Source organism: Rhinopithecus bieti, unplaced genomic scaffold, assembly GCF_001698545.2.
Source record: "Rhinopithecus bieti isolate Rb0 unplaced genomic scaffold, ASM169854v2 scaffold_39870, whole genome shotgun sequence".
Classification (NCBI taxonomy): Eukaryota; Metazoa; Chordata; class Mammalia; order Primates; family Cercopithecidae; genus Rhinopithecus; species Rhinopithecus bieti.
Genome location: NW_016817144.1, coordinates 73,879 through 96,778, shown reverse-complemented (window position 1 = coordinate 96,778; position 22,900 = coordinate 73,879). Strand labels below are relative to the sequence as shown.

The 22,900-nt window shown below is 45.9% G+C and overlaps 2 protein-coding genes across 3 annotated transcripts in view; one reads left to right on the top strand and one right to left on the bottom strand.

Moving 5' to 3' along the window:
- LOC108517749 (nucleosome-remodeling factor subunit BPTF) overlaps nucleotides 1-7,187 on the top strand; it is a 76,675-nt gene extending 69,488 nt beyond the window's left edge. Inside the window, exon 22 of the mRNA XM_017855840.1 lies at nucleotides 5,055-7,187. Coding sequence (XP_017711329.1) covers nucleotides 5,055-5,091 — 37 coding nt within the window. The 3' untranslated portion in view covers nucleotides 5,092-7,187. The remainder of the gene's footprint in view (nucleotides 1-5,054) is intronic.
- Nucleotides 7,188-13,761: 6,574 nt separating this feature from the next.
- Nucleotides 13,762-18,833, bottom strand: CUNH17orf58 (chromosome unknown C17orf58 homolog). Of its 2 annotated transcripts, none has more exons than XM_017855858.1 (3): nucleotides 18,698-18,833; nucleotides 15,680-15,871; nucleotides 13,762-14,756 (listed from the first exon to the last, which is right to left on the bottom strand). In XM_017855858.1, the coding sequence occupies exons 1-3, from the start codon at nucleotides 18,771-18,773 to the stop codon at nucleotides 14,566-14,568; spliced, it is 459 nt and encodes a 152-aa protein (XP_017711347.1). In that variant the 5' UTR covers nucleotides 18,774-18,833; the 3' UTR covers nucleotides 13,762-14,565. The 2 variants fall into 2 exon arrangements, with proteins under 2 accessions (XP_017711347.1, XP_017711348.1); XM_017855859.1 differs by lacking the exon at nucleotides 18,698-18,833 and adding an exon at nucleotides 16,053-16,260 and having other exon boundaries at nucleotides 13,765-14,756.
- Nucleotides 18,834-22,900: the final 4,067 nt, after the last annotated feature.

The window sequence follows — 22,900 nt, the reverse complement described above, 5'->3', positions numbered from 1 at the left end:
AGAGGCAGAATAAATACATTTTCAGTCACGTGAGGACTCAGGACATCCTTTCTTGGCAGGTATTTTTTAAAAGTGTGTGCTATTGGCCAGGCACGGTGGCTCACGCCTGTAATCCCAGTACTTTGGGAGGCCAAGGCAGGTGGATCACTTGAGGTCAGCAGTTCAAGATCATGCTGGCCAACATGGTGAAACCCCATCTCTACTTAAAATACAAAAATTAGGCGGGCATAATGGTGCACGCCTGTAGTCTCAACTACACAGGAGACGAGGCATGAGAATCGCTTGAACCCGGGAGGCACAGGCTGCAGTGAGCTGAGATTGCGCCACCGCATTCCAGTCTTGGTGTCAGAGTGAGACTCCATCTGAGAAGAAAAAAAATGTGTGCTATCAAAAGATAAGGAAACGAATTTTTTCCTTTTTAATGATCTTCCTGTAATCCCAGCACTTTGGGAGGCCGAGGTGGGTGGATCACGAGGTCAGGAGATCAAGACCATCCTGGCTAACACAGTGAAACCCCACCTCTACTAAAATACAAAAAATTAGCTGGGTGCGGTGGCAGATGCCTGTAGTCCCAGCTAACTCAGGAGGCTGAGGCAGGAGAATGGCGTGAACCCAGGAGGTGGAGCTTGCAGTGAGCCGAGATGGCGCCACTGCACTCCAGCCTGGGCGACAGAGCGAGACTCTGTCTCAAAAACAAAAACAAAAAGCATCTTTTTGTTTTGTTTTTCGTTTTTTTGAAACGGAGTTTCACTCTTGTTGCTCAGGCTGGAGTACAATGGCGCCATCTCGGCTCACTGCAACCTCCGCCTTCCTGGATTCAAGTGATTCTCCTGCCTCAGCCTCTCTAGTAGCTGGGATTACAGGCATGTGCCACTACCCCCGGCTAATTTTGTATTTTTAGTAGAGACGGGGTTTCTCCATGTTGGCAAGGCTGGTTTCAAACTCCCAATCTCAGGTGATCCACCCACCACGGCCTCCGAAAGTGCTGGGATTAACAGGCGTGAGCCACCGCACCCGGCCATGATGTATCTTTTTAATTAGGGACAGGGTCTTGCTATGATCCAAGCTAGTCTTGAATTCCTGAGCTCAAGCGATCCTCCCACCAGCCTTGGCCTCCCAAAGTGCTGAGATTACAGCCCTGAGCCATTGGGCTGGGCCAGAAATTTTTTTTTTTTTTTTTTTTTTTTTGAGACATTCTCACTCTGTTGCCCAGGATGGAGTTCAGTGGCACAATCTTGGCTCACTGCAACCTCTGCCTCCTGGGTTCAAGCAATTCTTCTGCCTCAGTCTCCCAAGTAGCTGGGATTACAGGCGCCCACCACCATGCCCAGCTGATTTTTGTATTTTTAGTGGAGACGGGGTTTCACCATGTTGGCCAAGCTGGTCTCAAACTCCAGACCTCGTGATCCCCCTGACTTGGCCTCCCAAAGTGCTGGGATTACAGACGTGAGCCACCGCGCCTGGCCAGAAATTTTTGTTTATTTGAGTTCAGAAAACAGGAGGTTCAGGAAAGCAATGAGAATTACTCTGACTCAAGGTGACATTTGTACAGCAGGCTGTAAAATGTCAGCAGTCCAAATCCTAGCAGGAGAATGGAGCACTCCCCAGAGGCTCAGTAGAGCAAGAAAATGACTCATACATTAGATAATTTGTTTAAGACAGAAAAACATAAGGCTATGATTAAGCCGAAGAATGTCAGGGATAAAAATGAAAGGCAATTAGAAACACCACTAAAAACAGAAAGTTGTGTAAGTGTGCTCTGTTAGCTGGGCACGGTGGCTCATGCCTGTAATCCCAACACATTGAGAGACTGAGGCAGGAGGATGCTTGAGCCGAGGAATTCCAGACCAGCCTGGGCAACACGACGAAACCCCATCTTTACAAAACACAAAAATTAGCCAGGCATGATGATGTGCACCTGTGGTCCCAGCTACTTCAGAGGTTGAAGTGGGAGGACTGAGCCCAGGAGGTAGATGCTGCAGTGAGCCATGTTCATGCCACTGCACTCTAGCCTGGACGACATAATAAGACCCTGTCTCAAAAAAAAAAAAACAAACAAACAAAAAAAAAAACCCTATTAGCAAAGGACTAGGTGCTACAGAGAAAAATATTTACATTTTCGTAGTAACATTGGGCCAGGCACGGTAGCTCACACCTGTAATCCCAATGCTTTGGAAGGCCAGGGCGCATGGATCATCTGAGGTCAGGAGTTGAGACCAGCCTGACCAACATGCTGAAATCCCATCGCTACTAAAAATACAAAAATTAGGTGTGGTGGCACATGCCTGTAATCCCAGCTATGCAGGAGGCTGAGACAGAATCACTTGGACCTGGGAGGTGGAGGTTGCAGCACACCAAGACCGCGCCACTGCACTCCAGCCTGGGCCACAAGAGCAAAACTCCGTCTCAAAAATAATAAAAATAATGACATTGATTTTCAACTTTTAGAATCACCCTATAGACAAAGCATAGAATTATATAATTTTTAAATTATAGGGAAATAAAACTCGGGACTCAAAAAGGGAGGTGAGAAAATGGTTAAGTGAGCTTGGTTCTCATTGCCATAGCAGGGCTTAAACAAAAGTTGATAAAACAAGAAATAGCTGTATAAGAAATCTACCCTGGCCAGGTGTGGTGGTAGCTCATGCCTATAAACCCAGCACTTTGGAAGGCCGAGGCAGGCGGATCACCTAAGGTCAGGAGTTCGAGACCAGCCTGGCCAACGTGGTAAAACCCCCGTCTACACTAAAAAAAAAATTAGCTAGGCATGGTGGTGCACATCTGTAAGTCCCAGCTACTCAGGAGGCTGAGACAGGAGAATCAGTTGAACCTGGGAGGCAGAGGTTGCAGATGGTACCACTACACTCCAGCCCGGGCGACAAGAGCGAGACTCAAAAAAAAAGCCCTACTCAGGCTGTGTGTGGTGGCTTATGCCTGTAATCCTAACACTTTGGGAGGCTGAGGTGGGTGGATCACTACTTGAGGTCAGGGGTTCAAGACCAACTTGGCCAACATGATAAAACCTCGTCTCTACTAAAAATACAAAAATTAGCTGGGCTTGGGGACAGGCACCTGTAATCCCACCTACTGGGAGGGCTGAGGCAGGAGAATCATTTGAACCCGAGAGGAGAAGTCTGCAGTGAGCAGAGATCCCGCCACTGCACTGCAGCCTGGGCAACATTGAGACTCCGTCTCAAAAAGAAAAAGAAATCTACCCAGAGAACTGAAAAGTCAAAGGAATTGATCATAGGGAGCCAGCCTGGATTTCAGATGGAGTTAAGGTAGGACAGAGGAGCAGAACTTCTCATTATAAGCCCCTCTATGCTTTTTGATTTGTACATCGTGGTTATTCCTCTGGTTCAGTTTCTAAAATTGCTGTTTTAAATTGGAAAGGCCTTTGGTGGTATCTGTGAGGTAGAAGCCAAGGGGTGAGAATCCTACCCTGGTGCCAGCTTGCTGGCAGAACCCAAAGGATGACTGCTGGCAACTGCTGATGAAGGAGAGGAAATTGCCTGGAGGTCCTGGGACCTGTAGGCAAGACAAAGGGAACTTGGTAAAGGAGAGATGGAGGCCTAGGCTGGGCCTGCACAGTGAAGGGGCCACTTACGATGGCTTCTTGCCACCTGGTTATTTTATGTAGCTTTTTAATATACTCAAGTTGACATAATTTTCATTAAAGCACATGGGAGCTGAATCGAGAAGTTTGCTCAGTTCTGCTTAAATAAACAAATTAGGCTGTGCACAGTGGCACATGCGTGTGATACCAACACTTTGAGAAGCCAGAGCAGGCAATTCGCTTGAGCCCAGGAGTTTGAGACCAGCCTGGGCAACATGGGGAATCCCCATCTCTACAAAAAATACAAAAAAATTAGCCGGGCATGGTGGCACGTGCCTGTAGTCCCAGCTACCCAGGAGGCTGAGGTAGGAGGATCACCTGAGCCCTGGAGGTTGGGACTGCAGTGAGCTGTGATTGCGCCGCTGCACTCCAGACTGGGCTACAGAGCGAGACCTTGTCTCAAAACAAAACAAAATTACAGTGTAAAGAATTGTATAAGGGCAACTTGCTATTGCCTTTTTAGGGAATTTCCAGATTTAAGGCAGAATGAAACATAACTGGCCAGTTATTGAAACTTGATTTATGTATGGATTTCCAGAATTTCCTTTGCCATATTTTCCCATTTTAATTTATGATCTCCAGCATTGTTTGCACATTGTTTTCATTACTGCACTTTGTTATAATTCATCATTTATACCATCCATATTCTTTCTTTTCTTACAGATTGTGATATCTTTAGTCTGAATTTTTAACTGGAATCAGAACTGGATGTTGTGGTCACTCTTTGTTTTATTGTATCTCGTGATTACGTAATTCAAAATTGCCCCCCAAAAAGTCAGATTAGTTAATATAATTTTTTAATGTTAAAGATGTATCGTGGTAAAACATTTATTCTAGCAGCCATGTTGAACAATGTATTTAAAAATTGTAAACTCTTGGAATACTGTATTTATCTGCTACAATATACAAGTCCTTGACTTAGTCCTGGTAACTGTACAGTAATTTGGTTTACTAATGAAAGTTGTGAATAAAACTGTGAAACTAGAAGGGAGACTTTCTGGACTTTAATAGAAAAATGTGATTTTAAGGTTGCTTTTTTTTTTAAGCATATTTTTCCCTTTATATTCCCCTCATCAATGTAAATAAACACACACACACACACACACACACATACACCTTTCACCACAATGGTAATGCTTCTGTAAATGCCTCTATTTGTCCAGTTGGCTGAAAATATTGTAATCTTTATTAGACAAATATATATATATATTTTTAAATATTGGCTTTTTCAGTGAGTTACTATGTTTAGTGTACAGTGAAAAGTTTTAATATTAGAGGTTAAAAATTTCTTAATCGTTCTTTTCTATTCGCTTGCCAAGGGTGAATGAAAGAACATGGCTGCTTCTCCCAGACTGACTGACCTTGGCATCCGCATAAAGCATCATTGTTTTCAAAAATGAAGGGTGCTTAATTGTTCCCTTTTTTCTGTATTCTGTAGGTCTCATAACAACAAACTGCAGTCTACAGCTTCTTAAAGTTCAGCGTGTTAACCTAACATAAAACACAGCAAGAATCTGGTTGTCTGAACTATTTTAAATTAAGGAGCCAGATGTTTTTAGTCAGGCTATCCTGACAAGACTTGACCTAAACTTCGTTTTTATTGGTCATAACAGTCCAATTATATTCTTGGCCAATTTTGTCCAACGGACAAGAAAAAAGCAAAGTCAACGACACCATTATGTTGTCAAGATCAAATGGTTTTACTATTGTGGCAGAAGCGAGAAAACTTTGTTTATTGAAAAAAAAAAGAAAAAGAAAGCAAGAAAAAAAGATACTATGGGGTCAAGTGTAACTCCATGGAAATGCCACGTCTGCTCTTCAGTGAAGAAGCTGGTTTAGAGTCTCACAGAAAACTTTTGACTGTATTTATTTATTGTTGCAAAAAAAGACGCTTTTTTATTGCTGCCCTCATTTGTCAGCTAATTATTTTTTCTTATAAAATCCAGCCCCGGTTACATATAATCATCTGTATCTTATCATGATTCCTGTAGGTAAAAGTACAAGACGACCTCTAGATGTCTTTTCTTTCTATGAAAGGAGCTGCTATGTACACATGTGCACACACACAACTGGGAATCAACAATGAGTTTATTGTTCATGGTAGATTAAAATGAAGCTTGCATAAAGGTTGGGCTAAGTGGTCCTGGACTACAGACTCTGTTGCCTTGAATATAAACAGTACAATTTGTCAATTACTCCGCACCAGGCTAAAATGAGTAAAATCTATTTGAAGGTATCTTGTTTGTAAACATTTGTCAGATTCTAATTTTTTTCTTTTGTATTAAAATTCAACTATGGATGTATATGAAACAAAATAAATGGAGATAATTTTTCTCCCACAGACAGAGGTGTCTTTGAATGTGCGCTAATGATTATCTGTAAGCCTTTGTGGGGGAGGGAGGGCTGCAAGGTCATGAAAGGCAGAAGAATCTAATTGTGCCTGGATTTCTCCAGCACAGCAGTGGCCCCTCGTTTTACCATTCCCAGTCCATTGTCATCACGTCAGAGAAAAATCATCAGGGGTGCTAGTCCTGTTGCATCGGTTGATCATACTAACAAAAAAGGTAATGTGGCAAGATACACATTGCCTTCATCTGTACATTCTGTGATACCAGGCAGATTACCAATTACAGACAGCTACTTACATTTTATGAAGGGCATTTTGTGGATGACCTCATCCTCTGTGTTATTTGTTGATTGGGTTTGTTTTCTGTTTGTTGGTTGGTTTGTTTCTTCCATGTAAGGAAAAGTAGTGTCAACAGTAGCGAGAAAATGGAAGCCACAGAGGAAGATGTGTTTTGCATGTTTTTCCTTTCAATGTTCTTACACGTTGTATCACTGCATTGTGGTAATAGCTTCTATAAAATCTGCCATAGTTGGATTATGCAGCTTTGCAAAAATTTTACTAGATTTTGCACTAACTCATACTAGCTTTGTCCTACCAACTTCTGGAATTTATCTAATTATTGTTTTTAAAAGTTTCTTTCCTTTTAATGTTTCCCTGCTATGCAAAACCTTTCCCAGACCTCAGTTTCTTAAAAGAAAGATGTTGCTACAGTTCCCGATTCTTTCTTATTACAGGCTCAGGTGTACAGGTTATTCTGGGTTAATTTTATCTAATGAAGCCCATTCCTTTTTGTACATAAAGATGTCACTTAAACCTATGCTTACAAACTAAAGAGACTAATCGCTCAATATGAAAACGTGAAAAAATTTTTGCTTAAAGTATTAAGATGGAAGTAGTTAAATATGGGTTATTTTGTCCTTTTACTTTTTAAAAAAAATGTTACTTATTGTATGCACTGTGCTGATGCAAGAATTCTACATTTTAATGAATTATAAAATTATTCTGCATCTCATCACGTCACAGTATTTCTGTACTATTTATTCATATATATATATATAAATATATATGGGCTTAATCATTTAAAATTTGTTGCAGCAAGAACTTTCCTACCTGTAGGCAATAGATTGCTATGTTTTTAACAAATTGTGGCAAATTCTAAACAGCAATTCTTTTGTACGTAATAGGACATTTCATCCTAGAAAATAAAGTAATGTTTTGACATTGGATTTGGTGCAGTTTCTAATGAAGCAATGGTTGGTTGGTTAATATGTTTTCTGTAGCTGTTAGCCTTGCCAAATTGTACAAAAAGGGTAAATTTTATGGAAATCCTGAAACCAGGAAGATGTTAATTTAATATGTGTATTTAATTGTATAAAGTGTTTTACAGTCTCTATCACCATATAAATACATAAAGACATTTTATAGTTTCATCAACTACAGAGCTTTAGTCTTTCAAAAGTAATTTTTGAAAAACACTTTTTTTTTTTTTTTTTTTGAGATGGAGTTGCACTCTTGTTGCCCAGGCTGGAGTACACTGGCACCATCTTGGCTCACTACAACCTCTGCCTCCCGGGTTCAAATGATTCTCGTGCCTCAGCCTCCTGAGTAGCTGGGATTACAGGCATGCGCCACCACACCTGGCTAATTTTGTATTTTTAATAGAGACGGGGTTTCACCATGCTGGTCAGGGTGGTCTCGAATTCCCGACCTCAGGTGATCTGCCTGCCTCGGCCTCCCAAAGTGCTGGGATTACAGACGTGAGCCACCACGCCGGGTCTGAAAACCATACATTCTTTTTTTTTTTTTTTTTTTTTTGAGACGGAGTCTCGCTCTGCCGCCCAGGCTGGAGTGCTGTGGCCAGATCTCAGCTCACTGCAAGCTCCGCCTCCCGGCTTCACGCCATTCTCCTGCCTCAGCCTCCCGAGTAGCTGGGACTACAGGCGCCCGCCACCTCACCCGGCTAATTTTTTTGTATTTTTTAGTAGAGATGGGGTTTCACCGTGTTAGCCAGGATGGTCTCGATCTCCTGACCTCGTGATCCGCCCGTCTCGGCCTCCCAAAGTGCTGGGATTACAGACGTGAGCCACCACGCCGGGTCTGAAAACCATACATTCTTACAGAACATAATGAATTCCAAAAGCTGCTTTTCTGTGACAAGCAGAAATCTTTGACAAGCTTCTGCTATTCGGTAAGATCTACATAATACAGCTATTTTGCTTCCAATAATGCAGGCAGTAAACTGTACATTTGTGATACTCTTAGGATGTTTCTGCCCCAGACGTTGGGCTTATAAATATATTTAATTTGCATCAATAGATTTCCTTGGCTAAGAGTATTTTCAATACCTGCTATAGTTTACCTGCCACATTCACAATCCAAGAAACCATTTCATAAAAAGTATTTTCCTATTGGTTGGTAAAGCTTTTGTTCTCCTATCCAGATTCTTCAGGAGGTTTAAATAAAATTGTGGCTGGGCATGGTGGCTCACGCCTATAATCCCAGCACTTTGGGAGGCTGAAGTGAGTGGGTCACGAGGTCAGGAGTTAGCTGCTTCACCAACATGGTGAAACCCTGTCTCTGCTAAAAATACAACAATTTAGCTGGACAAGTGGCACATGCCGGTAGTCCCAACTACTCAGGTAGCTGAGGTGGGAGGATGGCTTGAACTCGGGAGGTGGAGGTTGCAGTGAGCCAAGATTGTGCCACTGCACTCCAGCCTGGGTGACAGAGTGAGACTCTGTCTCAAAGAAAGTGAGCTTTTGGAGATATTTTCTGAAGTAAAATAATTACCTTTTTATATTTCAAATGGCCTAGAGTGTTATTTAGAGACACTAAGGTTTGCTGTTGTTTGTAATCTAACTTCCTAAGATCTGCAAATAAAAGTTATTTCCCTATTTCTGTTAATTCCTTTAGGCAAACTCTCTACTTCTTTATGTTAAAGAGCCAACCGGGTGGCCTTTCAGATCTCTGCACACTTAGTTAGACAAAGCTACATGGTTATTAGGACAGCTTTCACTCTTCATGATTGAAGCTATTACCATAGGTCTCAGATTTCTTGTCCTTAATGTGAGAATGGTGGTATTTCATGGATAAAGTAATGAAGTACTTGAGGAGGTGGGGGGAAGAGCCAACTGAGAAGTATTTGTAATAATTTAAAACATTCTGAGGTACTTCTAGACACTTGGAGCGAGATACTAAAAGATTTTCTCAGAAGATCATACCGCTTGATCCAATTTGAACCAAATTCAACTAATTTTCAACTGAAGAAATTAGCTATATTCTTAAAATGATGTGATGTCCTGCTTTATCTAATTTATTTATTGCATGCTCAAATATTTCCTGAAATTGAGGTGATGCATTGTAGGTGGCGGGTCAGTTTTTAGGTGTTTGTTTATATGTGTTCATGGTCAACTTAAAAATGATTTCGGCCGGGCGCAGTGGCTCATGCCTGTAATCCCAGCACTTTGGGAGGCCGAGGCAGGCGGATTACCTGAGGTCAGGAGTTACCAGCCTGGTCAACATGGTGAAACCCCATCTCTACTAAAAATACAAAAATTAGACGTGGTGGCACATGCCTGTAATCCCAGCTACTCGGGAGGCTGAGGCAGGAGAATTGCTTGAGCCGGGGAGGCAGAGGTTGCAGTGAGCCAAGATGGTGTCACTGCACTCCAGCCTGGCCAACAGAGCGAGACTCTGTCTCAAAAAAAAAAAAAAAAAAAATTCAAAAGAAAGACTAACAACGCCAAATGATACTTTACAAGGTAGTTGTAAAAAGCTATGGGTGGGGCACAGTGGCTCACGCGCGTAATCCCAGCACTTTGGGAGGCCAAGGTGGGTGGATCACAAGGTCAGGAGTTCGAGACCAACATAGCCAATGTGGCGAAAAACCCTGGCTCCACTAAAAGTACAAAAAGTAGCCGGGCGTTGGTGGGCGCCTATAATCCCAGCTACTCGGGAGGCTGAGGCAGGAGAATCACTTGAACCCAGGAGGCGGAGGTTGCAGTGAGCCAAGATTGTGCCACTGTGCTCCAGCTTGGGCAACAAGAGCAAGACTCAGTCTCAATAATAATAAATAAACAGTGTATATGTTTTATAGACCTTTTCCTACCCAAAGAAAAACAAGTACTTTTTCTCCTTGAATTGTAATAGCTTCATTTGAAGGAGGGATGCTGTTGAATTACTACTGAAGGCAAGTGAGTATTCCATTTAGGGACTGTTAATGTGTGCGCATAGGCACAAACCCAACCCATTTGCTAAGAAAAATCTATCAATAGGAAAAGATAAGAAACTATAGTGAATTTGCTCATTAAAATTTTCCATTAAATTGGCAGGGCACGGTGGCTAATGCCTGTAATCCCAGCGCTTTGGGAGGCCAAGGTGAGTGATTCACTTGGGGCCACAAGCTCAAGACCAACCTGGGCAACACGGCCAAACCCCGTCTCTAGTAAAAGTACAGAAGGCCGGCTGGGCGCGGTGGCGCACGCCTGTAATCCCAGCACTTTGGGAGGCCGAGGCGGGTGGATCACGAGGTCAGGAGTTTGAGACCAGCCTGACCAACATGGTGAAACCCTGTCTCTACTAAAAATACAAAAATTAACCAAGTGTGGTGACACGTGCCTGTAATCCCAGCTACTCAGGAGGCCGCGGCAGGAGAATTGCTTGAATCCAGGAGGTGGAGGTTGCAGTGAGCCAAGATTGCACCATGGCACTCCAACCTGGGCAACAGAGCGAGACTCTGTCTAAGAAATAAGTAAATGAAAGTACAGTAGGCCAGGCACGGTGGCTCACAACTGTAACCCTAACACTTTGGGAGGCCAAGGCAGGTGGATCACCTGAGGTCAGGAGTTCGAGACCAGCCTGCCCAACATGGTGAAACCCCATCTCTACTAAAAATACAAAAATTAGCCGGGTATGGTGCTGGGTGCCTGTAATCCCATCTACTCAGTAGGCTGTGGCAGGAGAATCGCTTAATCCCGTGGGGCAGAGGTTGCAGTGAGCTGGGATCACGCCACTACACTTCAGCCTGGGCGACAGAGTGAGATTCCATCTCAAAAAGGAGTATAAAAGTTAGGCACGTTGGCGCATGCCTGAAATCCCAGCTATTTGGGAGCCTGAGACATGAGAATCACTTGCACTGTGGAGACAGAGGTTGCCAAGATCTTGCCACTGCACTCCAGCCTGAGTGACAGAGCAAGACTTTGTCTTGGAAAAAAAAAAAAAAAAAAATCTGTAAAATTAAAAGATTCTATCCAAGGTACTGACTGCCTATTGAGAAGGCGAGTCTTCTTGACTTTTTGCCTCACCTGGCATTACCTGTCCTCTGCTGCCTCCGGTGTGCGCCTCCACACCCACCACTGTTGTACCGCGTTCGAGCCTCGCTAGTCTTTCCTTACAGACCTGGTCTTGAATAAAGATGTTAATGTTTAGCCAGGAAGTTTCTAAGAATCTAGCCTGCATGTGTTTGCCAAGGTGTGCATGTTAACTATGTGACCTCCAAGTATCACAGGAATCACAGCTCTGGCACTTTTTTTTGTTTCCAGAATTACCCAGAAACTGACTATTATCAAACCAATCTAAGTAAAACCCTAAACTTAAGCTTCAGGATTATGTAAAAGTTAATTTTTTCTTTTTTTTTTTTTTTTTTTTTTGGAAACTGGGTCTTGCTCTATTGCCCAGGCTGGAGTGCAGTGGCACAGCTCACAGCAGCCTTGACCTCCTGGGCACAAGCCATCTTCCTACTTCAGCCTCCCAAGTAGCTGGGACTACAGGCACACGCTAGCACGCCTAGCTAATTTTTTTTATTATTTGTAGCAATGAGGTCTTGCTCTGTTGCCCAGTCTGGACTCAAATTCCTGGCCTCAAGTGATCCTGCCTCAGCCTCCCAAAGTGCTGGGATTACAGGCATGAACCACCACACCTGGACCTTTTTTTCTCTTTTAAACTAGAGCTGTTTCAGCACGATACAGACTAAAATTAAAAATCAGCCCGGCACAGTGGTTCACACCTGTAATTCCAACACTTAGGCAGGCTGAGGGGTTGGATCACTTGAGGTCAGTAGTTCAAGACCAGCCTGGCCAACATGGTGAAACGCTGTCTCTACTAAAAATACACAAGTTAGCCAAGCACGATGCTGGGCATCTGTAATCCTCAGCTACTAGGGAGTGTGAGGCAGAAGAATCTCTTGAACCTGGGAGGTGAAGGTTGCAGTGAGCTAAGATCACACCACTGCACTTCAGCCTGGGTGACAGAGCAAGACTGTCTCAAAAAAATATTCCAGAACTATTTATAACTTTTCTCTCTGTTTTAACATCTGACCATCCAGCCAATAATTTATTTGGTCATCTTGTAGTTGTCTCCACCACATTATTCGAGATAACCACTTAGCCTTTGTTTGTTTGTTTGTTTTTGAGATGGAGTCTTGTTCTGTTTCCCAGGCTGGAGTGCAATGGCACAATCTCGGCTCACTGCAACCTCTGCCTCCTGGGTTCGAGCGATTCTTCTGCCTCATCCTTCCGAGTAGCTGGGATTACAGGCATCTGCCACCATGCCTGGCTAATTTTTATATTTTTAGTAGAGATAGAAGCTCACCATGTTGTCCAGGCTGGTCTCGAACTCCTGACCTTGTGATCCACCCACCTCGGTCTCCCAAAGTGCTGGGATTGCAGGCGTGAGCCACCACGCCTGGCCTAGCCTTTTGACATTTAAAAATTCAACTTTGATTTGACTGGCCTGAGTTATGCCTGAGTTAATGTTTTTTATCTTAAAGAAAACTAACTCAGGAGGTCTTCGTTAGCTATATACTCTATCACCAATAGTTCGTGTAATAATGCCACTGATTTCCAAAAAGCAATTCTTGTAAAATTTGTAAGTTTGGACAAAACTTATTTTTGCAAAATACTCTAAAAATCCCTCAGTAGTGCTTTACCATAGAACACTCAGAACCTCTCAACCCTTTATTACCTGTCTGCCCCATAATTGGAACAAATAATAGTATCAGATATTGTAATGTTAGGCTGTTGCTTCTTGGCTCCTGTGATTCCCTAGCGACCCATCCTGGATGTCCTTTAGGTGCACAATGCTACTACTGGGTGCCATGGATAGTGTCAGGACGCATTCTAAGCTTCCTGAGTGCATCACCATGAGGCCAAATAGACTGTTCTCTCTCCAGTGAAATTCCTTCCTGTTTCTCTTTAGGCAGTCATCTTCATCTATGCATCAGTGGTGTCTCTGTTCACCATGCTTCATATAAACTAAAGTACAGCCTGATCTTCTGAAAAAATACTCTTTTGTGGACTCAAGTATAAAATCAATATTTAATTTAGTGACTAAACCTTTTTTTATGGTGGTTGTTTTTTGAGACTGAGTTTTGCTCTTGTTGCCCAGGCTCAGTGGATGATCTCGGCTCACCGCAACCTCCACCTCCAGGGTTCAAGCAATTCTCCTGTCTCAGCCTCCCAAGTAGCTGGGATTACAGGTGTCCACCACCACGCCCAGTAGTTTTGTATTTGTAGTAGAGACAGGGTTTCTCCATGTTGGTCAGGCTGGTCTTGAACTCCCAATCTCAGGTGATCCTCAGGCCTCGGCCTTCCAAAGTGCTGGGATTACTGGCATGAGCCACCGCACCTGGCCGATTAAACCTTTTTTAAAACCAACTGAAAAATGTTTAAAATTCACTTCCTTGTGAGCTGTCATTGGTGAATAGTGGTTCCAAGGTTTGGGGAATGAATTTTAAAAAGCCTTTTCTCAAACCTTTAGGGCTCAGTAAGGCTAAAACAAAAACAAACAGGTGCATCCAAGATCCGATTTCAAGGCAAGATTTACTGCTTTACAAACAAACATTATACTTGGTCTTAATAGAAAAATGACATCAGATACATCCAGAATACATTTCACATTGGGATAGCTGCCAGTTCAGCACAAAACATACATTATTAGGAGCAGGGAAGCATGAAAATAAACTATATCTTATTTTTTGGTACATCAGGAACACTTTTGCCTGAAGTAAGCCCGTTAGCACTATTTTTTATTTATTTTTTTAATCCACCCATCTGCACACTGGCCCTTTAGTACTCTTTAAGTGTAAAACTTTAATACTTGGCCTGGGCTTTGACCTTTGTGTTTAATCTAAATGACATTTCAAACATAAATGTCTTTTGACTAGTGCACTTACTGTTCTGTACAGAATTTAAAATGTGATAGTTTGAATATAAAATCTGGTTTGATACATGATGTAAAAGTTGTATAGTTAAATTCAAGAAAATGTTTTTGTGGACTATTTCTACTAAAGAATATTAAATTAAAATAATTTAAAAACGTATGAAGCAATGATCTGTTAACTGGACAGGTCAATTCTCTGAGCTGTGTAAATCACTGGCACTACAGTTAAATAACCTTCACACTGAACTCAGGAGCAGCCCATTTAAGAAGATCTTGTAAATAACAAAGTGACACCTTCGAGATTACAGTTGCAACTATGCAAGTCATTCACAGAGTAGCTGCGGCCTCTCTTCTAAAAGAGGACTCATTACATGAAGATAGACCTTTCATGTCTTGTTGCTGATGTCCAAGTCTCTTGTGGTCCAGAAATGCCAGGATGGTTGTTTCAAATGCATTGGGTATGAATTGCACCTTGAATTTGCCCTTCCCTTTTTCGGTTAAACCTTTTCACATAGCTGCTGCTGCTCCTCAGCAGTCCATCCCCTGGTCGGAGGCGGCCTCTCAGGACCTGGAGCAGAGCTGTAGGGAGCTGCCGTCTCTTATGGTAGATGTGGCCCATCACAATATACCTGCTGCCTGGACGAAATAACCAGAACATTAATTCATAGTGTCCTTTAAATGCCATGAAGCAGAAAATGTAAGGCCTCTAAGAAATGCCTAAGCTGCAATCTATTATCTTGCTGCACAAGTTGAAATTGATACTGAGTCTACAGGCATCTGGTGGAAACAGCCTAGCGACCTTTAGAAGATAACCAACCAGGCCGGTGTGGTGCCTCACGCCTTTAATGCCAGCACTGCGGGAGGCCAAGGCGGGCAGATCTCTTGAGGTCAGGAGTTTGCGACCAGCCTAGCCAACATGGTGAAACCCCATCTCTACTAAAAATACAAAAATTAGCAGGGCATGGTGGCGCATGCCTGTAATCCCAGCAAGTTGGGAGGCTGAGGCGGGAGAATCGCTTGAACCCGGGAGGCAGAGGTTGCAGTGAGCTGAGACCGCACCCACTGCTCTCCAGCCTGGGCGACAGGGCGAGACTCAGTCTCAAAAAAAAAAAAAAAAAAAAAAAAAAAAAAAAAGCAATATGTAGCGGGACCACATTACAGAACAAAGGTCCTTATCCCAGAGCACATGCCTAGAAAGATGTGGGAGTGGGTATTCCTCCCACCAATCCCACATACACACACAAAAAAGCAGCTTTTCTAAACTCAGTTCTGTACAGTCCATTCTGGCAATGAGAGTTGGTCGTCCACTCCATTTGTCAACATTTATTGACAGCCCGCTTTGTGCCAACCCCTGCTGTTCTCACCCTTGAGGGTGGGGACTGACAGGGCTTAAGTCACAGAGTAGCCGAAATAATACCTGTCGTCTAAATCCTACTCATGTCACTGTCCCCTATCCCTCCCAAAAAAAGCTGGGCGACCCACAGCCCGGGCTGTGGCACCCAAGTTACAAACGGTGGTATAAAGTACATATGCAGCGTCATTCAGCTCAGTTTCAATACCAGGTTTAAACTCTGGACACGGCTTATTGCAGCTGGAGGAGTCCAGGGCTAACATGTGGATTCGGAAGAAGAAGCCGTCGGGGGTGAGATACAGGCGGTTCATCTTGTACAGCCCGTCCCGATCCACCAGCAGGGTCACCAGCCGGATGCCCGCGCCCAGCACGTCCACGTCGTGCACGATCCCGTTCACCGCTGTTTCCGAAAAACAGTTTGGAGAAGAGCGTTACCCCGAGCTCCTCTCCCAGTCCCCCGGGAGGTGGTTTTTAGCAACCGCGAAACGGCCCGCACGGGTCGGGCGCCCTGGGATCTCGCGGGCGGGCTTCTCTGGGGCTCGGAAACGCTCGCGGGGCGGCAGCGCGGCGGCCGGGCTCACCGAATTCGCTCTCGCAGAACGCCTCGCGTTCGTCCAGGTCGGATCGGCAGGCGCGCGCGCAGGGCTCGGCGCCGGGCTCCGCGTCCCTCTGCGGCGGGCTGAGGCCAAAGCTGAGGGTGAAGCGCGGCAGCGGCGCGGGCGCGCGGGCGGCGCGGCGGCCGGTTGGGGTGGGCGTGGCCGCGGAGCCCTCGCGCGGGGCGCGCGTGGGCGGCCGGGCGGCGGGGAAGCGGAAAGAGCCCGTGAGCGCGCGCGGTCGCGGGGCGGTTTCTCCGACGCGGGCCCGCGGGGCGGCGACGCGCGGTTCTCGCTTGCGCCAGGCGCGGACCGGGGCGGGGCCAGCGGGCGCGCGTGCGGCCTCCCGGGAAAGCTGGCCTGGTTTCGCCGGCGGGCCGGGGGCTTTCGGCGCCGCGGGGTCAGGCGCAGCGCGGCGGGGGGTGTCCTCGGCCGCGCGGCGCGTTGTCCGCGGGGGGCCTCAGGGAGCGGCTGCGCGCGGGGCCCCGGTGTCTCCGCGCTCGGGAAGCTGCGGGAGTCTGGCTTTCTGCTGTGCGGCGGCGAGGCTGTGGGGCGAGAAGAGGAGAGGCGGGAAGGCGGTGGGGGAGGAGAAGCAGTGAGGGGAGGCCGTTAGGGAAAGCCGAGGAAGCCGAGAAGGAAGAAGAGGGAAGAGGAGGCTGAGACGGGAGGCCGAGAGGGGAAGGGAGGTCAGGAGGGGAGGAGGCCCCTAGTGGGGCACGGGCGCTGCAGAAGAAGGGCTCTGGGAGGAGTAGTGAAGATAGGGGACAAGGGAGGCTTCACAGGCACCTGCAAGAGGAGAGATGGGAGGGGAGGCCCGGAGGCCTGAAGTGAAGTAGGGAGAACCCGGACGCAGCGTCGCGGCCACGCGGGGCACGCGCTTCCCAGGCCCCAAAGGAAGAAGGATACGAGGGTCTTGTCCTTTAAGATTATAGCTTTTAAAATTACAACCCCCTATTTAAGACTAAACATGTCTGACAACACTGGTTAGATAACAAATTTTTTTGCCCTTCCTTTAATATATACGTATATGTGTGCATGTGTGTGTGTATATATATAAAATACATGTGTAAACATCCGCCTCTTTGCTATTTACAGTTTGTTGAGAAAGTACCAAGAGCAAAGCCCAGGGGGAAAGGTCTCATATGACAGGTTCTCCTCATTGTTTAAGCGCCCCTGACAACAGAACTATTTGGTTTTCCCATCCGTGTTTACACTGTCATCTCGGTCCCTGCAGAATCGAATATTTGTGAGTGGATTTTTATCTGGCTTCTTGGACACCGCTTACTGGTAAACCACAGCTAAGGAAGGTTTTGAAAGCGTGGCTGGGAGGCAGAGGCCCCTGATTAAGTATAAAATCACAGATGCTTACATTTTTTTCCCCATTAGATGGTGGAGGAAAGACTCCTAAACGGTATGGCATGAAAACAAATTTTTAAAATTATTAATGATTTTCACTAGTTCTGCAGACAGGTTGGTGGGTAAACTTCAGCCAGCTTAGGAGCTGGGCACCTTTCCATACCAGTTACACAATTTCACCTCCTTGCTTGCCTGGGTCCCAGTGCCCTCCAAACAGGCAAGAATTCGCCTTTATTTTTCTCTCCCCTTTCTTTAAAGAGCTGGATCTGCTCATTTGCAGCTCTGGCAACACTTCACTTAAAGTGACTGGTCTTGCCAAATCGATAATCTGCTTTAAAATCAGCTTTCACCCATCAATAATAGCTGGTTAGAGTTCATGTTTTTGCAAAGAGGTTGATTCTGACTCATTACGTTGTTAAACGGTTGTGCCATGCACAGCTGAGTAAAGTTCTGTTGGATATCCAATTCCTGACTGTCAACTGTTGACCTCACAACTGCTTCCCCATTGATATCACCATCTGTTGTCATGGTAAAGATTGTCTGATATTTGGGTTAAATGCCACTGAAGTCATTCAATTTCCATGTGGAAAAATAACCCAGAGTAAATTGCCCTGTGAGGTACGCAAACTGTTTTTCCCAGAGATAGCGAAGCCGACAGAACATCCAAATAAAAGCAAAACAAAACACGATCCCCAGAGAACCACTCATTTCTTCATGGGCTGAGTAACTTAATTTCGTGCATGAATTATGAGTCTGTGCGTGTTAGTTAAATCCCGGCTCAGGTGTGCCAAGGTTGTGCGCTAGGGCTGCGGGGAGAGCAGAGAAGTGCCCAGGGCTGCCGGATTTCTACCCGGCTTCCCCCCAGCCCTCCCCAGCGCCCCCCGCAGCCCCTGCTCACCCAGCCGAGGGGGGCGGACCCCGCGGCGTCCTGCGATCCCGGCCCGGGCACGGCTCCCGAAAGGCGCGCCACGACCCCTTTTGACACTTTCCCTCCTCTGTGATGGAGCAACTACTTAACATGCAAAGTTTTCCCCAGCCTACCCGGCTCGCTCGGGATCATTTCAGTAGCTGAATTGGCTTCTTTCCGAAAAGGCTGCCAAAGAGACACGAAACCTTGGGGATACACTTTGCTCCTTTCTAAGACGAACGCAGACCCAGGGTGTCCTCTCTTGCGAGCTCTGACCCCCCTCCTCGTCCCGCGTTTCACTGAGCCTCCTTCCCAGCTCCCCCCCAGATCCCCGCTCCGCTCCCAGGGCCCCGCACTACACGGATCTTACTTTTTCTCTCCGCCACCGGTGCTTCGGGGGATGATCCGACGATCAAACAGAGGAGCCAGAAAGCTCTAGCTGTCATTTTTGCAGACAGGGTTCCCAGGCTCTAAAAGTGAGCCTGGGCTTTTGCTTGGTTGCTCTCCCCAACTTCTCCCACCCCCACCCCCGTTCATGCTAATGAGGGGCAGCCCTTTTGGGGAACGGGAATCACTGGCTGAGCAGACATTGGACAAAACCGAGCCGCGGGATTTCTCCCTCTTCCTTCCTAAGGGGGACGATCAGCACTGGCTGGCAAAGTTGTCCCGAGAATGTCTGTCCTGCGATCTGCGGGCGAGATAACATCACAGACTAAACTTTAAACTGTGTGCGTTTGCGCGCTGGGGGGGGGGAGCAGAGGGTGGGGTGACAAGTGCAGAGAATAAGCGTGTTTCGGGACTGAGGCTGGGTGGGGGAGAACGAGTGACGGAAGCTTTTTTCTAGATTAGGTCAACAACAAATAGGAATAGTGCTTAGACAGCGTGGGTTGTGGAAGGGAGGATATTCCAGTGACAGAGAATGTATCCTGGAATGTGTTGTTAGGCAATTTCTAGAGACACCAAGTCACTGCTTCTAAGTTTAGTAAACTGGTTTCATTACATATGACAGCTCACTTGTAACCTCCACCTCCGGATTCAAAGCGATTCTTGGTGCCTCCAGCCTCTCAAGTAGCTGGGATTACAGGCATACGCCACCATCGCCAGGCTAAATTTTTGTATTTTTTAGCAGAGACTTTGGAGGTTTCACCCATGCTGGCCAGGCTGGTCTCAAACTCCTGACCTCAAGTGATCCACCCACCTTGGCCTCCCAAAGTGGCTGGGATTACAGGCGTAAACCAAACCACGCCCCGGACCCAGAGGTCTAATTATTAATCAGAAGGTTGCCTTGTTGAGGCCAGGCAGGGTGGCTCATGCTGCTTAATCCCAAGTACTTTGGGAGCCCCCGAAACAGGAGGATGCTCTTGAGGGCTCAGGAGTTCAAGAGCAGCCTGAGCAACAGGCTGAGAGAACCTGTCTCTACAAAAAACACAAAAATTAGCCAGGCATGGGTGGGCTCACGTCTGCAGTCCCTACCACTTGGAGGCTGAGGTGGGACGATCGCTTGAGCGCTAGGAGTGGAGGTTTGCAGTGAGGCCGAGATTGTGCCACTGCACTCCGCCAGAGTGAGCAAGAGAGGCCCTGTCTCAAAAAAAGAAAAAGAAGAAGAAGAAAAAGAAGAAAGAGGAGGAGCTGGGCGCGGCCTGGCCTCATGCCTGTAATTCCTAAGCATTTTGGGAGGCGCGAGGCGGGCCCGGATGCACGAGGTGCAGGAGTTTCAAGATCACTGGCACAACATAGTGAAACCCCGTCTCTACTAAAAATAGCAAAAAAATTTGGTCCCAGGTAATGGTGGCACAAGCCTGTAGTCCGCAGCTACTCGGAAGGCTGAGGCAGGAGAATCGCTTGAACGCTGGGAGCAGAAGTTGCAGGTGAGCCCGAGACATGCCCTTGCAGCTCAGCCTGGACGACAGAGTAGACTTTGTCTGAAAGAAGAAAAAGAAAAGAGAAAAAGAAAGAAAGAAGAGGAGGAGGGAGGAAGAGAAAGAGAAGAAGAAGAAGAAGAGAAGAGAAGAAGAAAGAGAAGAAGAAGAAGAGAAGCAGCAGCAGCAGGCAGCAGCAGCAGCAGCAGCAGCAAGAAGAAGGAGGAGGGCTGGGTGCGGTGGCTCACATCTGTAATCCCGAGGCCGAGGTGGGTGGATCACGAGGTCAGGAGATCCAGACCATCCTGGTTGACATGGTGAAACCTCATCTCCACTAAAAATACAAAAGATTAGCCGGGCATGGTGGCGAGCACCTGTAGTCCCAGCTACTCGGGAGGCTGAGGCAGGAGAATGGCGTGAACCTGGCAGAGCTTGCAGTGAGCTTGGTCTCCAAAAAAAAAAAAAAAAAAAAAAGGAAGGAGAGGAGGAAGAGAAGGAAATAAGTTTGCCTGTTGAGCATTAAATCAATGAAAAGAAAGTTGCCAGCTGGGTGCGGTGGCTCACACCTGTAATCCCAGCACTTTGGGAGGCCAAGGTGGGCAGATCACAAGGTCAGGAGTTCGAGACCAGCCTGGCCAACATAGTAAAACCCTATATCTACTAAAAATACAAAAATTAGCCAGTCATGGTGGCAGGCGCCTATAATCCCAGCTACTCGGGAGGCTGAGGGAGGAGAATCACTTGAACCCAGGAGGCAGAAGTTGCAGTGAGCCGAGATTGCACCACTACATGCTCCAGCCTGGGCAACAGCACAGGACTCCATCTCCAAAAAGAAAAAAAAGAAAGAAAGAAAAAGAAAAAAAAAGAAATTTGCCCGTTGAGCATTAAATCAAATTGCAGCAGAAGGAGGTGAGCTAATCTTCCTTCATTCAGGTGTTAGAGGAGTGAATTATATTCTCCATCCAAAAGAGTAAACCTCTACAGCCACTGCAAAGCTCAGGTACACCAGAGGCAGGGTCTCCAGACCCTAGAGAAGACCAGATAAACACTAGTCAATTCATGCCCTCGGGCCCTGTTTATAGATGTCCTCAGAGCCCCTTCTTTCATGTGCTCTTTCTTTAAGTCAAGTGGAATAAAATTCACTAGGCTTAAGATTTCTCAGTTATAACCACATCTCTGACATACCTTCTTACGATTACATTCAAATCACCCAGAACCTACTGGGGGGTGTTCCCGAAACCCTTCTGTTGCAGGAATGTTGAGAATGCCCTGAAACCCACACCCTGAAATGTAGAGGCAGGGAGCGGGCCGGATGGCTCCCAGGGGCTCCCAGAGGTTCCTGGGGTGGCACCAGCTGGAAGAACTTGCCAGAGTCCAGTGCTGGGTCTTGGGCAGTGTCTGGCTTGCAGCCTTAGAAATCACACTAACGGGCCAGGCACCGTGGCTCACGTCTGTAATCCCAGCACTTTGGGAGGCTGAGGTGGGCAGATCACCTGAGGTCGAGTTCGAGACCAGCCTGGCCAACATGGTGAAACCCTGTCTCTACTAAAAATACAAAAATTAGTCAGTCATGGTGGCGGGCGCTTGTAATCCCATCTACTTGGGAGGCTGAGGCAGGAGAATCGCTTGAACCCAGGAGGCAGAGGTTGCAGTGAGCTGAGATTGCACCGCTGCACTCCAGCCTGGGGGACAAGAGCGAGACATCGTCTCAAAAAAAAAAAAAAAAAAGAAATCACACCAACGGTGGAAGGTACAAAGAGTTCAAAGAGACTGATCTATGTAGCCAGAATGCCAGTTTATTAATTTACAATGAGAAATCAACTCAGAAATGCAAACTCATGTCAGCCTGGGTAGCATTCTCTTTCTATAAACAAGCCACAGAGGAAGCCAAGTTATCCTCAGGGTGCTTGGTAATATAAACCAGAGCCTGGGGAGTTTGTCACCTGATTGGAATGTTTAACAGTATTGGTTTCTCACAGCCTAAGTGTTCGTCTCTGCAATAGGTGTGTACACCTGTCAGGAGGAAAAACCCAAGAGACCAACTGGCATTCCCTTTCTTGATAATTTCTGGTATTTTGAGTGTGTGTTTCTGCTTAGCAGATATTTATTGAGCATCTACTCTGTGTTGTATGATAAAGAATTTGTAGTCCAGGCTCAGTGGCTCACACATGTAATCCCAGGACTTTGGAAGGCTGAGGCAGGTGGATCACTTGAGCTCAGGAATTCAAGACCAGCCTGGCCAATGTGGTGAAACCCCATCTCTTACTGAAAATACAAAAATTAGCTGGGTGTGGTTGTGCACACCTGTAATCCCAGCTATTGAAGAGGCTGAGGCAGGGGAATCACTTGAACCCAGGAGGCAGAGGTTGCAGTGAGCCGAGATCATGCCACTGCACTCCAGCCTGGGTGACAAAGCGAGACTCTGTCTCAAAAAAAGAAAAAAAGGATTTATTTTCGTTTTAATGCATATTTCTTTAATGGCTGGTGAAATTTTACATTTTTTTCATAGATTTATTTGCCATTTGCTTTTATTCTTTTGTTAATTGGCTGTTCATATGGTTTGTCTATATGTTTTCCAAATATTTCCTGGCAGAATTTTGTTTGTTAAAACCTTTTAGTGATTTTTGCCATAGAACTTTAAAATTATGTATCATAAAATCCATCAATTTATTTTTTATTTTTTATTTTTTTGAGGTGGAGTTTCGCTCTTGTTG

Excerpts from the sequence above, each read along its gene's own strand:
- CUNH17orf58 (XM_017855858.1), bottom strand. The coding sequence starts at position 18,773 with ATGACAGCTAGAGCTTTCTGGCTCCTCTGTTTGATCGTCGGATCATCC. Across the intron at positions 15,872-18,697 it reads ACCGGTGGCGGAGAGAAAAA|CGGTGAACGGGATCGTGCAC; the intron begins GTAAGATCCGTG and ends TTTCGGAAACAG. Across the intron at positions 14,757-15,679 it reads GTGTCCAGAGTTTAAACCTG|GCAGCAGGTATATTGTGATG; the intron begins GTATTGAAACTG and ends TATTTCGTCCAG.